This window comes from Channa argus, chromosome 8 (genome assembly GCF_033026475.1).
Source record: "Channa argus isolate prfri chromosome 8, Channa argus male v1.0, whole genome shotgun sequence".
NCBI classification, from domain to species: domain Eukaryota; kingdom Metazoa; phylum Chordata; class Actinopteri; order Anabantiformes; family Channidae; genus Channa; species Channa argus.
Genome location: NC_090204.1, coordinates 24,314,043 through 24,330,003, shown reverse-complemented (window position 1 = coordinate 24,330,003; position 15,961 = coordinate 24,314,043). Strand labels below are relative to the sequence as shown.

General features: G+C 44.2%; 1 protein-coding gene across 2 annotated transcripts; it reads right to left on the bottom strand.

Moving 5' to 3' along the window:
- Window positions 1-13,045, bottom strand: prrx1b (paired related homeobox 1b). 2 transcript variants are annotated; one of them, XM_067513424.1, is made up of 5 exons: window positions 12,331-13,045; window positions 7,196-7,371; window positions 4,621-4,802; window positions 2,522-2,587; window positions 712-851 (listed from the first exon to the last, which is right to left on the bottom strand). In XM_067513424.1, the coding sequence occupies exons 1-4, from the start codon at window positions 12,575-12,577 to the stop codon at window positions 2,554-2,556; spliced, it is 639 nt and encodes a 212-aa protein (XP_067369525.1). In that variant the 5' UTR covers window positions 12,578-13,045; the 3' UTR covers window positions 712-851; window positions 2,522-2,553. The 2 variants fall into 2 exon arrangements, with proteins under 2 accessions (XP_067369523.1, XP_067369525.1); XM_067513422.1 differs by lacking the exon at window positions 2,522-2,587 and having other exon boundaries at window positions 1-851; window positions 12,331-13,038.
- Between the last annotated feature and the right edge of the window lie 2,916 nt (window positions 13,046-15,961).

Sequence of the window (15,961 nt, the reverse complement as noted above, 5' to 3'; positions counted from 1 at the left end):
TTGCTTGAAATTCATTTTTTATTAATATACAAGTTTTTATTCTGTTACAAATTAAGCATACCATAGTAAATTAAGAGAATCTACTGGTTTCGGATTCAGAAATACATTAGCCTCTCATTTATATCGGACTACTAAATGAAAATCAAAATGCGTTGGAAATGTTTGCTTGTCAGTGGTATAACATGGAAAGTAATGTGAAAAAAACACAAACAAAACAAAACTATCTTTAAAAAAATGCATAAATGTCAGAGGAAGTCCCTGTCTGTGCGCTGGTGCTTTGAAAGGAGAAGCGAGAAGCTGCTGATCCCGTGTTTGGTGCGAGCTTTGGTCCGAGCCCACGGCCAAAAGGGGACAGAGGGGATTTCACGTAGTCCGCACAGAAGAAAAGTCCCCCTCTGCTTCAGTCCCCGCATCAAACAAGGCAAACTACGCAGGTATTCAGCTACAGCATCCAGTCCACAGACGTCTCTTTGTACAAAGGGTTCGGTGATGCTCAGGAGAAGGAAACACTGAGGAGAAATCCTGCATCGCTCGCGGTCCTGCGTTTTTCAGAAAGGTGCGGCAGTTCACCGTCCAGGCGGCTCCGGAATCAGGAGGTAACAATCCAGGGTATGTGAGGTGACTCTCATCCCAGATACGGCGTCTGCCCGTGGGGGTCCAGCAGCAGAGAAGGGCCCCCCCTTACCACCAACCCCCACCCCCTCAGTGTCTCCTCCTCTCAGTTGACCGTGGGCACCTGGTTTAAGCTGTACTCCTTGGCTTTGAGCCGCAGGTTGGCGATGCTGTTGGCCATGTTCATCCCCTGGGACGTGTTGGTGTTGGAGCAGGTGGGCGGGTAGGTGGCCATGGCGCTGAGAGACAAGAGGAGAGGAGGGGGAGGGGGAGAGAAAAGGTTACATCACCTGTGGCTAAAGCTCAGCTGTGGAAATATGGAAAACAATGAAAAGGTATCACTGATCATGTTAAAAGATTTGACTAAATCCGACGTTAAGACGCTTGGAAAGCAAAGATCCCCAAAGGAGCTTAACCAGTGATTTTGCACACGGGGTGTGTGTGTGTGTGTGTGGGGGGGGGGGGGGCAACCTGAGTGTACACGACCTTTTTAAAAACATGTAAGATTTCAAATTGTGTGTCTTTACTACTGAAAACCAGTCGGTAGAAAATGTGCAGATTTGGTTTCCTGCACAGAAGCAGTGAGTTTATTCTCATGCTTAGAGAATCATCCATGTTTTTCTCCGTCATGCTGATGAAAAAAGGGGCTTGTTTTCAGTGGAGCGATGACCCCTCACCACACAAAGCTGACATCTTCTATGTGTCGAAGCCAATGCAACGGACAGGCCTCAGATAACTTTATGACAATCTTCCAGCATCAGTCAGCTGATGGAGTTGGACAAATGGCCGCAGTTTTTTAATCACACTAAAATATGCTAAGATTTTAATTTCTTATCATAATACTCTGCTGTGCTTGTCCCTCATCTTTTTTGACTTCTCATTGTTGTGCTTTTAATCTGATTTGTGTGTTTCCTCCTTCGCTCTTTCTCTCGTTTCGTCCTGTTCCTCCTGCGTGTTCTTTCACTTAAGGATGGACATCTGTCTTTCTGGCTTTTTCGCCAAACACTGTGTCTCCCACCGGGTGATTTACGGACTTGTTTACTTTTTCACCCAAATGTCACGGCGTGGCCTCTCGGGACAATTTAGACATGAACTACTGCGCCCACATTTCACTTTTTAGACGCTCAGTCCCACACATCACAAAGCTGAAGGATCAGGAACTTCTTTAGTCTTTGTTTCAAAAATGGAGAAGTCTCCTCCTCATTTCAATGAGCTCATCTCTATTGGTGCTGACAGGATTCTGCACAACCCCCCCCCCCCCCCCCCCCCATTAAAACTCCCTAACACTGTCACTGCTAGTTCCTCTTCAATGGTACCTGAGCGTGACCCGTGTTGGAAGCATAAAACAGTGTAGATGAAGTAAAGATAGAAGTTTGGTTAAACTCAGGAGCAACGGCATGTTTGTAGTCACTGGCTTTCAGCCATTCTGGGATTTTTCTGTGTTGTTTTTTTCTTGTTGCTGCAACACTTTGGATTTCCGCACTAAATACGTTAGATTTATTACTGTGTGCTGATTCAGTGCATGCAGGCTGCACTACACTACTACAAAATGATGTCATGATTTTGACAAAAGTAGCAGCAGGCATGGATTTAATATCTCAAGTATATTTTAGGCACCGTTTGCTATCAGAGATCATAAAAGACTGAAACATGTGACTGCTGAACACATTCAACACACACTGAAATACTGCTAATGGCATTTAAAGTGAATAGCAACAACAACAACAACAACAAAAATTTTAAAAGAGCAATAAAGGTGCAAAAACAGTGGCATGCTCCTTTAAAGACAACAACCACAAAAAACACTTAAAAAGGCAACAAAAGTGCAAAAAAAAAAGGTGCAAAAACAGTGGCATGCTCCTTTAAAGACAACAAGAAAAGATCGAGATGTAGGAAAGTGAAAGCGTACTTGTTCTCTGAGGGCAGCATTTTCTGTGGCACTCACACTGGCCCCCGCTCCGGCATCGGATACCAGCTTAAGAATAATATACAGTGAAGTGTTAGCACCACATAGCATCATTCCTCTTTCACAAGAAGATTTCCTTCACTGCGCTGCAGACCTACGGCCGAGAGGCTCTCAGAGAGTTTCAGCTGCGGCCGCAGGGTTTGACATCCTACACCGAATTTCATAAGGGAGGATTACTGTAAATGATGACCGACGCAACCAGAGTCACAAAAAACGTTGCCCAGTAGAACCCGGCCTCCCTGCGCACGGTCATTATCTGGTGTAGTGTAGCACAGAGGGGTCACAAGGGTCACACAGTGGATTTAATACGGTTTGTTTTCACATTATCACCTCATCAGGAAGGTCACAGGATTCTGGTCCTGCCCTGCTCGCAACCACGGAGGGGAGCGAGGAAAAGGGGCTTTTAATTCAGCACGATTAGCGTGAAGGTGTGACGGGGAAATATCTGCAGGGAGGACGGGAGAATTCGTTGAACACAGGATTTTGTGGTCACGTCGGCTCAGTTTTTTCAGTTTTCGCACTTTCGGGGACATGAATTCATCATGTTACATTTGAAATTAAAAGCTCATTGTCAAATATTTCTGTCAGAAATTCTCCTGGAGATGATGGATTATTAAGTGATGCACAAGCAGCAGCAGCAGCAGCAGCAGCAGTAAACAGAAGTTTCAAAATCATTTAGAGATTTGTGTGACATCAGGGTCTAAAGTCTGGATTTACTTTACAGCAAAAACCTGCATCTATGCAAAGCACATAGTGAATGTGTTTTATGAATGAACGTTTTAATGAATTCACACAATCATTAAAAATGACGAGCTGTTACTGCACAATGGTGGAAAACTGCAGTTGGCACAAAGACGCTGGTTGCTGTAAAAATCTGAGCCGTGCAACCGCAAAATACTGTAATATCTCAGTAGAAAAAAATACTTTTTTCCCACATTTTACATGTGTGTAAAATGCTGAACTAGTGAATCATCTGTTTGTGTGTGTGATAACACAAAAGACGATTTTAATCTAAATATTTATTTACAAAATAGTCATCTTTTCGACCAATCTGCAAAATAATTCACTGCCACATGTTTTTTTCTTTTTTTCTTGTTAAGACACAATAACCATGTTTAATGTTCAGGTCAGCAGAAAAGGAAATTTCATTTTAACATTGATATTTTGTAGATGTTTCCGAGACAACAGGTCTTTTTTATGTTACACTGCATCACACTCGGATTTAGAAAATCAACTAATATTGTTTGATTAACTCAATGTAAACATCATAATTTTGTATTTTCAAACTAATTCTACTTCAAGCGTCTACTTTCTTGTCAGAACCTAAACATATATAAGTCGCTCTGACATGAAGGCTTTTAATGTGAAAAGATGAGTTGAGTGAAGGACGAAGTTTTTAAAAAAACATTCATCCTGATTTATTTTCTTTGCTAGAAATGTTTCTTAGGCAAACGTTTCACCCTGGGTGTGTAAATAAAGGTTGAATGAAAGAACGTCTGATTCAGTTTGAGTCAGACTGGATCAGAGGAGATGAAGACGGTCGGAGGAAGAATGAGGAGTATGTGCAGGTGGAGGAAGAGGAGGAAATGAAGCAATAGCAGACGCTGGTGTGTGTGTGTGTGTGTGTGTGTGTGTGTGTGTGTGATATTAGTGAGGAAGTGTCAGTACTGTAGTGAAGTACTGCAATAGTATTTGGGACATTTGCGCTGCACCTGATTCAATCTGTCTTTCTTCATCTCCTTGCTTCTTTATTCATTTCCTTTCCTGCATTAGTTGCTTCTTTCTTCCCGTTCTTTTCCTCCCAGTGTTGTTCCCTGACTTCATATTCATTGGAATATTTCCTGTCCTTAGTTCCTGCCACCAACCACTCTTTTGTTGCTTTTCCTTCTTCTCTACTTGAGCTGTTACCCTACGCTACTGTCCAAATCCTCCAACCTCTCACTGTACGTACTTCTACTGCAGTACTGTTGACAGAGCAGGACAGAGCAGAGCTGTGTGCAAACAGGCTGAGGACATCAGGTGAGTGTGGGGGGAGACTCTACCTGTAGGGGGCAGCGCTGCCCCAGGACAGGTAGTCATTCGGGCGTGGAGCAGGGCGTGGCACGATGGGCTGCTCCACCGCTGTGACGTCTCCTGAGTAGGACTTGAGGAGCGAGGCGTTTTTGCTGGCCAGCATGGCGCGTTCGTTCCTGCGGAACTTGGCTCTCCTGTTCTGGAACCACACCTGGAACGACAGGCACCACAAATTACACACTGTATCTGAGGTCACCTGATGGAGACCGAAATCTTCTGGGATTTGCAGGGATGTGACCTGATGATGGGATGATCAGCGAACATTTTAATATTTATTTACCACCTCAGAAAGCAGCTTTTTTAATAAGAAAAAGCAGCATTTATTTCCAGCATTAACAGCTCTAAGCTCTGAGCATATGTGCGTATGGATTCTGCACATTTTCCTTTCTATGTGCTTTTATGACCATGAGAATAATCCAGGTGTGCAGCTGTACCTGACGTTACTGAAGTCTTGTCTTAGTGTGTAAACCTTCTGTAGGGGCAGGTTCACTCGTGTCCACAACACACCAACGTTTCTTACAATTCAGTTTCCCCACAGCGACACTATACGCAGACCTGGGTCTTAAACCCGATTTCCTAATGTGACAGCAATCACAAGGGCCCAAGAATTATTTTCAGCTTAGACTCTGACAATAGCTATAATACTAGATTCAATTATGACCCCAAAATAAAATCAAACTCTATCAGCAAAGCAAAAGTAACTTCTTTACTCTACAAACCATTAATGTTGACAAGCAGATGTAGCTACAAATCAGTCCCCTCTGCTCCCTCTGCTATGCTCTTCTACGCTCTGCACAGCCCCTCGGGCATTCGTCATAATCAAATAACAATAACTAAAAGGCTGTACGTGTACGGATCTTGCAGAAATCCGTGAATATGAATATGTTCGCACTGCTGCGAGTGTTGCTCCGTGAGTCTGACTTCACGATAAGATACGTTATGGAGCAGATTTCTGTGAATCTTTGCACAGTATCCAGTTTTTGCTCCTGATGATCTTCTCAACACAGTTTGTACCACGTTTAGCTGCGTTACCTTTTGTGACCAGAAAGGTAACACGAGGGGGGGTGGGGGGGGTGGGGGTCTAATGTTGCTCCTCAGTGTGAAATCAAATCCATTATTAGAAGTCGGCTGACGCAGGGCCTCAGGAATGAGCCCAAAGTCTCTTTTATCAAAGGATTTCTGCATCGCTCTCTGCTGCACATTAATCACAGATGTGCTCGTTCTTCTCCTTCCAACATCACTATTTCCTCTTTCCCCCGCTCGCTCTGCCCACAGAACAAATGCTTTCACTGTGTTCATTAAAGAGAGGGCAGAAAAACACACAAGGAGCTTTGCAGTTACGTGAAGACGCTGGAAACACTATAACTGTAAGTCATTTCATTGTTGTAGAAGAAGCTGCTGCACGGAACGTCTCACTGGACGGATTTAGCTCTTCGGTCTTTCCGCTTTACAGATGCCGTTTGAGCGTTTGACTCGTTAAATCTCCTCCTTGCAGCTGCCATCATCCACATCAGAGAAATTCTCCACTGCACACACAGATGCAGTTGTGTGCTCATGTGCATGATCAATAGTAAAGAGTTTGCCCTCAGTTTTGTCTGTCAGGCTACCAGCAGCCCAGGCGTTGTAGACAAGCTGAGGGAATGACTCTGGGTTAAATTCACGTTTTTGCACAATCGTTTCTTTCTTTCTTTCTTTCTTTCTTTCTTTCGTAAAGGACAATATCGCTGCAAACATGAAACCAAACCTACGCTCGCTACTAGAACTGTCAAACCTTTTAATACTGTAAGTTACGACAAAGACGTGAAGAAGACAGTGTCTGGATGCGTGGCATTCATTTAGCCGTTTACATCCACATATGTAGCTCCCGTTCTGCCGCAGCCCTCATGTGTTGCACACTTGCAGTTTATCACTGATCTGCAAACCTCGGAGGAAATTGGACGTCATTACATCCACTTTTCTGATCACGTCCTGTTGCCCTGGGGAGGACACAGACCGCTCTCACACTACGACTGATCGCTTAAGAGATCCTGTAAGGACGATAGGACACATTTTAACTTGACATGATCTTATCACTTCTTCAATAACTTCTTAATATGAAATCTAAACAGGCTAATAGCCCCTGATTTGACTAGGAACCACTAACTAGGGTTATTAGTGAAATCTCTCCGTGTAAGAGCTAACAGATGATGTGGAGAACGTGCAGCAACTGCAATAAATGTCTGTTGCTGCAGCAACAAACAAAAGAGTTAATGAATCATTTAATTAATCCTCTCATCGGTTTATTTCTGTGTCCCTACACTAAAATACCCACAGGCTTTGTCCCGCAACATGACTGAGCTGCTTCGAATGCGGGGGAGTTTACGGCTTCTCCTTTCTTGATCAAGGGTTGAACTTTTCTGATGAATCACTGCTGCTGTAAAACAATCCTCAGGGACTCAGGACCAACAGTGCTCTACTAAAAGAAGGGAGGCTGTGTCAAAATAAAAGCCTCTGACGGTGGTTTGCACTCGAGTCTCGGACTCTCAGCTGTCCCCCGTTTCCTACCTGGACTCTGGCCTCAGTGAGGTTGACCCGGCGGGCGAGGTCCTCCCTGACAAAGGCGTCGGGGTAGTGTGTCCTCTCAAACACTCTCTCCAGAGCCTGGAGCTGGCTGCTGTTAAAGGTGGTCCTGTTCCTGCGCTGCTTCCTCTTCTTCTTCTCCTCCGTGTTCATCTGTTCATCTACAGGGAGAAGAAGAAGAAGATGTGAAATACTGGCGCCTTTATAAGGTTGGATGGGGGGGACATGTCTCACACAGGTATTTCCTGCGCACGGGGAGCAAAAATAAAGCAAATATGAGGCTTAAAGCACTGAGTCAGGTTATATCAAACATTAATAATAAATAGAGCTCAAACAACAACTGCTGCAGGCGGCTCTGACATTAACATTCATCTCAGCAACAGTGACATAATTAAACCATCGTAAAGCATTAGGATAAATCCTACTGACACACTGATTATTTTCAGAGGGCACTTAAAGTTATTGTTTTTTGCACTCAAAGACTCAAAGCCCAACCCTGCAATTAACAGTAACCTGCTCCCCCACAGCTGCTACCAAGTGCTTTCTGGGAAAAGAAAAAAAGAAATACACAAAATGACCATTAGGATTTATTTTTTTTTAAATGTTAAAAAATTAAATGTGCACATTGAATGGTGTATTTGTGCAAATTAAAAATGATGTTACAATAATTTAACAGTGGCATATTTTACCATCAGTGGGCTTTTTAGCAGTATTAACACAGGAGAAGAGTGTTGGATTTGTGACTGAAGACAACTCACTATCTGCCTGAAGAGCACTGAGGTTTAACTAATACTTAAAAAAAAATAAAAAATAAAAAATAAAAAATCCTGAATTTGCACCAAATTGGCCCCCGGCCTCACTAATAAACAAACAGATGCACATGTGAAGCAGCAAACAAACAAAACCTCCTTGGCAACAATCGGCGTCTAAACATTCTGGAGCCCGCTCTCCTCTGAAACACCGTCCAGCTCCGTGTGTGTGTGTGTGTGCGTGTGTGTGTGTGCAGGGTGGAAGCACAGTTGGTGCCTTGTGGCTGCAGCAAGACCGCAAAGTAACACTTTCACATGGGGAGAATAAGAGCGTGCTCATCAGTGATCCTGCCTAATTACACACACACACACACACACACACACAGAGAAAAGAAGGTACTTTTACACTGTTGCTTGTGGTACTTATTTTGGTCCATGCTACAGTTACAGTGTGAGTTAAATGTTCTATTTGTGTGTGTGTGTTGCAGCTTGGTAACACACTTTACAGCACATGTAGTAAAACGAGCAGTTTAAAGTTGTTTCCCATGCGCAGAGAACTTCAAGCGAGGCTGCTGAGAATTTTAATGTTTTAATGGAATTTAACTGTGATGCACCCGAACTGATCGACACAGGTCCCTGCTGTTTAACAAATGTAAAATGAACATTACTTTAAGTGATTTTTTTAAAATAAATTCACTTGTTGATATTTGCACCTGTAGCTTTTTCCACAGCTCTCAGCCACGTAAACCTGAAGCGGTTTACATGATGTGAACTGAAATCCCCAAAATGCGGATTGTCAGACGGTTTTCTGCCACCAGTGTGTCTCCTTAAGCTACAGCTTGTGGGGTTTTCATTTCACGTAAACATGATTCCTTCACAGTCCCGATCCTTCGTAGGTTTTCTGTGTGCTCACATAAAAAGCTTTCTCGTGCACGTTTGGTCTTTTTTGAGGCGCAGACCCTGACGTGAAACTGGAGAAGGTGGATGGTCGATGGTCATTTTAAAGCCTCCACCTGCAGCTACACCCTGCCATCAAAATGTCCGTAAGTATGTGAATGCAGTAAATAGAGTGGTATTTGTACTTTCTCCACTCCGACAAACACACACCTGGCTCAGTGACACACACCCTGACTGTCATGGAGCCCATCAGGAGGCAGCTGAGAATAAACCAGTGGAAAAACAAACTACACATCAACTGGTCAAAACACGCCAATAACTACTTATATTGCAATATTCATTGCATTTAAATACATCTAAGTTTTTGAGAAGTTTCTCCAACACATCTCATGCTGCAGTGATGTTTACAGGCCTGAACACTGACACGTATTCACAGTTTTAGGAGAAACGTTGAAAATACATTTTTAGAGAATTTGGTGACAATGAAGAAATACATTTAATCATCTCGTGCCCTGTCACATTACTCCCACGTTTTCACCTCTCAGAGCCGATGTCAACTGAACGATATTCGGAAATGTCGGCTTTACCGTGGAAGTATCAGTGTATCAGGAAACATTTTCGTGGAATTGTTTGGGTTCCAACTGACACTGTAAACCTATGGACTTACTGGATTTTTCATCACATGTGTTACTGTGGCGTCAAGTCCAAAAACGTATTCAGGCTAAAATGTTGTTCTTCTTATGCAGCATCCAGATGAATCTCAAGTGAATAAAAGCAAGTGAATAAAAGCATCCAAAGCAAATTTTAACTCAGGGAAACGTGCTGTAGTTTGGTTAATGTGATGTTTTCTTGGGATAAATTCATTTCTTCTTCCTGCTCTGGAGGCCTGAGTGTCACTCGCTGCTTTATGTCACTTAAAACACACACACACACACACACACACACACACACACCGAGTGAACTTGTGGCCCAGTGAAATGAGCTGCAGCCTGAAAATAAAAATATATTTCAGGAAGTCAAATCCCTGCTGAGATGATGCTCATTTCCAAATAGATGAGGTGTTTTTAATCATATTTCACGGATGCTGTTCTCTGCTTTATGAGGAAACGTTTCAAACCGCTGAAAAACCTCTCGTCTGACTCTGAGTCCTCTGTTGTTTCCAATCAGTTTGACTCTGAATTTGTATGAAATCTGTGCAGTGTCAGACCCGTGAGCTCACTGTGGTGAATCGAGGGAAAACTCAGAAAGAAGTGAGAGGCTGAAGGCGCTGATGGCAGCAGAACATGGCACAGGCCTGAGCAGCGGCCGCACAGCTGCAGTTTTACAGGCTGGAAAGCTAAAAAGATTCTCCACTACAAGCAGAAGTACCACTTTAAATCCTGAACTCAAGTACAATTCAGCTTACTTAAAGTACTGTGCTAAGAAAACAACATATTTTAATGATGCTGTTGAAAATATAAATGAGGTCCAGGCCAGATTAGTTCTTGAAAGTTGAAAACTGGCTAAAGAATCATTTGTAATAAACAGCAGCTTATTTCAGCCCCTTTATGTCCACAATAAAACATCAGCCTTTACCAGTGAATTTCTTTTGAACTGAAGCTGTCACATGAAACTGCAGAGTAAAAAGTGAATTTTTTTTTTAATAAAAGTAACATAAATGTAATAGTATAGCTAATTCAGTACAGTAGCCCACATGACTAAATGTTCATGGAAAACAAATATTAAATGTCATTTAATTTTAATTACTATTAGAAAAAAAAAGTTTCAGGTGGACTAATTAGATCAGGACAAAATAAAAGTACTGAATATATTTTATTAAATCTGCTGCACGAGTGTACTATTTTATGTTATTTTAATTTTAGGTGTTTTATTATTTGATTATTTGCCGCAGTGGAAGATATAAATATGGATAAACGAGTGCGCGCAGAATAAAGCACATCATCACACTTTACTACATTTAAAACGCTCCTTTGTTGTTGGAAATTGACAGATGCCAAATGTTTTCTTTCCCCCGTGTTTTCCCAGTCTGAATAAATCTCCGAACCTCTGGGCTCCCCGGCGCAGCGCCTGCACAAAGCTTTTCATTAAGGCTGCAGGGCGACGTGTAAAGACAACAAACTGAGGCCAAACCCCGTCACGATCCCCATCATCTTCCTCATCCTCATCCCCCCCACCAACTTGGTGGCCAACACGTGTGATTGGACCGATCTCATTAGCAGCAATCAGTGAGAGAGTCAGTGAGTCCTGCTGCCAGAGCCCATTCAGCACAGGACGAGTTAGTGATCCAACAGAAAACCTGTACAACACAAACGAGCTTCTTTCGTTGACTCCACAGCGTATGAAATATATTAGGATTTATATTTGTGAAATAGGAATAAATGTTCAGAGCAACTGTTGCGTTCACGTTTCTGTCCCTAAAGCCAACAAATTACTTGCACAATTAGGAGCCAGTATATTTATTGTCCCGTAATGAACAATTTCCTCATCATGACGCACAAAACAAAAACCTTTAAACATTTCAGCTCAAGAACCAGTGTTTGTTTTCTGAACCAGCCTGATTAATTCCTTCTGCTTTCTTTTTTTTTTAACACTCATCTGACCACAAAATAAGGCGAATCCTTAATTGTTGGCGCGAGGACACGCGCGCTAATTATGACAAATGATCAGGCTCCGATGTTCGGAAAGTGTTTGACAGGCCGAAAATAACCGTGAATTAACGACGTGACCCCGCCACTTCCGCCCACGTTTTTAGCCTTTAAAGAAATAACAATAACACTCATTAAGGCCTCGAACGTTTCTGTCAACTTATGAGCAGCAGAAGAGGAGGAGGAGGAAGAAGAGGAAGAGGAGAGCGGCGGCTTTCTGAGTTTTATTCGGCTTCCGTGAACGCAACGGCGCGTTTTACGGAATAAACGTGGAAACGTTTCTCCGGTTTTTCGGGCAGCGGCTCGGGGAGCAGCACGCGCCTCCCGGGTCACTAAAAAGTAAAAGGTGGTTGTGAAAAACGTCCTTCAGAGTGTTTTCACATTAAACCAAATACATTTTATAAGAATATTTTTTTTCCTCCTGCGGCCTCATTTTAGGTCAACAGATTTACACCCCCGTGTTTGACTCGTAAGGTTGAATCACTGCCTGTGTCCACCAACATCACCATACCTCACTGACATCAAAGTGTTAATGGTAAATTAATGGCCCTTTTGGGGGGGGGGGGGGAGCGTCAGGCATGATGTATTGCCAAAACTCATGGATTCCTTCCATGCGCGCTGCTTTCTGCACAGCTCCATTCATGCGCACTGAGGACAAACTCAGTGAGACTTTCCAGTCTGTCCTCACACCTACTTTTGCGTGGACACTCGTGATAGCGCGTGTTTGTTTCCACTGCAAATGTAAGACAGCGGAGGAATTTTTTAAAAAATGTGAGTTGTTTCGGATGTCCCGTGCTCAGTCCCAGTGTTCAGGCTGCTTTTCACTTACTCTCCTGCTGGGTCGTATCGCTGCCGCTGGTCAGCCCCGGGGACTCCAGCATACTCCTGCCCGCCTCCCCGACGCTCTCCTCCGCCTGGGTCCCGACCATTTCCCCCGCTTCTTCCAGATCCAACAGGTGGCTGACCGAGAAGTTCTTTTTGGCTTGCAGGTTGTCCAGGTTCGACGTGATCGGACTCTCCAGGCGGCTTGATATCGTAGCTTGCCTGTCCATTACATGTGCATAGCTAGAAGTCATGACGCAAGTGGGGAACAGCGGAAAAACAGCAGCGGCAACAAGGAGAAGGAGAAGAACAAGCGAGCCAAGTAGATCCGCGCATACAGAACGCACAAGCAGCGGCTCCCCGAAGCAGGCAGGGAGAACCTCGGGTCTTCCGAGCTTAACGCGGCTCTGTGCACATCCAGACGGTTTGCCTTTCTCCTAAAACCCCCGCACAGCCAATCCATCCACCGGTGCGCGTCAACCGCCAAAAGAGCCCGACTTTCTTCTTCCTGAAGTGTCTGAGGGGCGACTTTCAAAGAAATGTGTCAGACGTCCTGTGAGCAGAAGAAGGCGAAGAGTTCTCTCCTCACTCTGACAACAGTCACGTCTGAGCAGGACGAGCTGCTGCTGTTGCTGCAGATGATGACGACCAGATGCGCAAAGCTCCGTGTGTGCGCAAAGTTTGCTCAGCGGCAGCTTGGCGCGGGGAGGCAGGACGTTATCGCCGCGCCTCCAGGCTACACACCCTATAGTCTCTCTCCCTTGCTCTCTCTCTCTTTCTCGAAACTTTGCAGCCCCTGCATGGGCGGACACACGCCCTCTCCTAATCAGAGCCCTAATTACGTGGCAAAGCCTTTATGCTGTGTCGGACGTTTCACAGGCCCAAACCCCCACCCCCACACCCACCCCCACCTCTACCCCCTTCAGCAGAACCATCGACACCCGCTTCAGCTTGTTTTTGTTCCCCTGGCTGCCAAAGCTGAGCAGCAGCAGCAGCAGCAGCAGCAGCAGCAGAGCCTGCTGCTCTTATCAATGCTTGTGTGTTGATACATTTGCTCTGGCGGCCAGTCACTGGTTAAACCAACCATAACCAGTTCCAGTCAGTCTGTCCACAGATCTGTCTGCATGACACAGTGAGTTATCGGGACTGGATCTAGTCTTCAGTGATTAGAAAGATGAGTAATAATAATAATAATGAGTAGCAGTAAAACTCTCCATTCACAGATTCACTGTATCTGAGGGGACCAAAGCAGAGCTAAAACGGAAGCCATCGTTGGACTTAGAGTTGCCACGGTGACCAGAAACACAACTAAAATGAACATTAATGTTGCTCCGTGTTAAATGTTAAAATGTGTAACAGCAGTAAAGCTCAACATGACAACATGTGAGTGGATGTTTCATTTCTGACTCCATCACTGTGGAGAAGCCACACGCTGATATTGTTTTTAAATTTGAGTGAACTGTAATCGTTTGCTGCTGCTTCTCAGGTGTCATAAAACTGATGCTGAGTGATCATTGGTGTTCGTTAAACCAGCTGGCTCCTGTAGTCACCATCGCTTTTTGCAGCGTGGTTTGTGTTTGTCACACACCAGGCAGCTGTTGTGCTGGTGTAAGTAAAGCAGCCACTTTGCTGCTCACAGGTGTGTGATTCTCAGGTACTTTACGGAGGCTCAGCCAATCACAAGCAGAGGAGCTTCTGGACTGTGCACAGCCACAGTTGTGAAAATCCCTAAAACTGGAGATGAATCGGAAACAAATTTTTCTCCAACTGGAGACGCGGGGGGATTTTCCACTAAGAGTGAGTTTTACATTGCGTGAAAATGAAAGAAAAGGACGAAGAGATAAACGGGGCAGTGGTTCCCAAAGGGGTCAGAGGTCACCCTGAAGATTTTGAGTTTAGTAAAATGCTTCTAAAATACTTCAAATGAACAGAAACCCACTCGGTGGACAACATAACGAGCCATATCTGTAACGGGTCACAGGCCAACACTGTCGGGAAAACGTCTACAAATGAAAGTAAATCTCTTTCTGCCTTGGTACTGAACTGTTGGTTAGCTTGGTTACAGGGGTGGGGGTGGGGGGGTCATGTGTTCAGATGGCAGGAGTCGACTCTGGGCTCGAGCTGCCATAGACATCCCATAGCTTCCAGCCCCCTGATCTGGGAAAAGAACACTTGATGCCATCAAAGGAACGGCGATTGAATCCAGATGTGCTGCTCTCGTTCTTTCCATGTATTTAATGAAGGCACAGGGATAGAGTAGACTTTTTCATCATTAGTTTTCCCCCCAGATTCTCTTTTCCTGCCTACAAGTCCATTCCGGTGCCAGCTAGGGCAAGGAAGAAAAAAAAGAAAAGAAAAGAAAAAGGCCTCCCCGTGCACGTCTCAGACTCTCAGTCTTCTCCTCCAGGGCCTCTGAGCTTTGTGCAGACCTGGATGTGAAAGTGGCCTGTTTGCTCCGGCTGCCACGGTTTGTCTGTGGCGAATGGAAACGTCCAAACATCTCTGAGAGGAAAATGCCACCCTGCAGAGCTGACGTGTGTGTGTGCGAGGAGCAGAAAGTGGCTTCGGTCTGCATCGAGACGGTTGATGTTTGCGCTCGGATTCATTCAGAAAGCAGTTTTTAGCAAACAGCAGGAAACAAAAGAGCTCATTCGAATAGTCCTTCAAATATTTGCAGTAATTATATGTGCATTCATTTAACACAGTCGCCAGAAACGGTGAGCTGTTGCAGCCATAGATCACATTCAAAAACAGCAAAAAGCCTAAAAAGCTTTTCTGAGGTTCACGGTTTGATGCAAAAGTAAAGTCAAATTCGGGACCAGGGAAAAGTGAATTGTCAGGTCAACTCAAAGGAACATTTTGTTTAAACAGCACAGAATCTCAGATGTGCTTCAGAGGAACTCGACACACAGTCGCGTTGGATAAGGAAAAGCTCTGCGGGGGCCATGCTGATGGTCCAGTGCTCCCACATACAGAGCAAACAAGCCTGCTTCAAGTTTGGCTTTGGACCTTTAGTGCATCTTTCCCAACAATTCGCTTGTGTCCTCTTTGTCGGTTAATAGAGGAAACATTCGAGTTAACAATGAGAGTAGGTTTACTGTAAAGGTTGTGCTAAAGGTGCTAAAGGTCTGGTTAAAAACTGACAGGATGTTATTATTTGCATTTTCAAAATAAAATGCAAAGGCCACAAATCCAGACAAAATGGAGTTTTGATGCCTGATGTGTTGATGTGTGTAGGAAAACCCAGAGTGAGGTGAATTAAATTATGGAGCATCAGCCCGGTTGTGTGTTTAAATATGGAAGCGAGACTCAATGTGAGCTGTGAGTGTGTATAACTGCAGACTTTACATCATGCGAGTTATCTGTGCAGCATTTGAGCTGTTTAGTTTTTTATCTAACACATAAAAATTTTGCCTGTAAATCAAAACCAACAGTTTATTAAAGGCTCGGGAGAGTTTCACCGGTGTGTGTCCGAGTCCGACAGGCAGGTTCTGGGCTCAGGGATTAACATGTATCACATAAATCTCAAAGACTGATCTTCTTTAGTCTAACACACTTTCAAACGGTTAAAAGGCCAAAACAGGGTGGATCCGAAATGTAAGCAGAGCTTCAGCAATGGAACTTGATCACAGAACCAT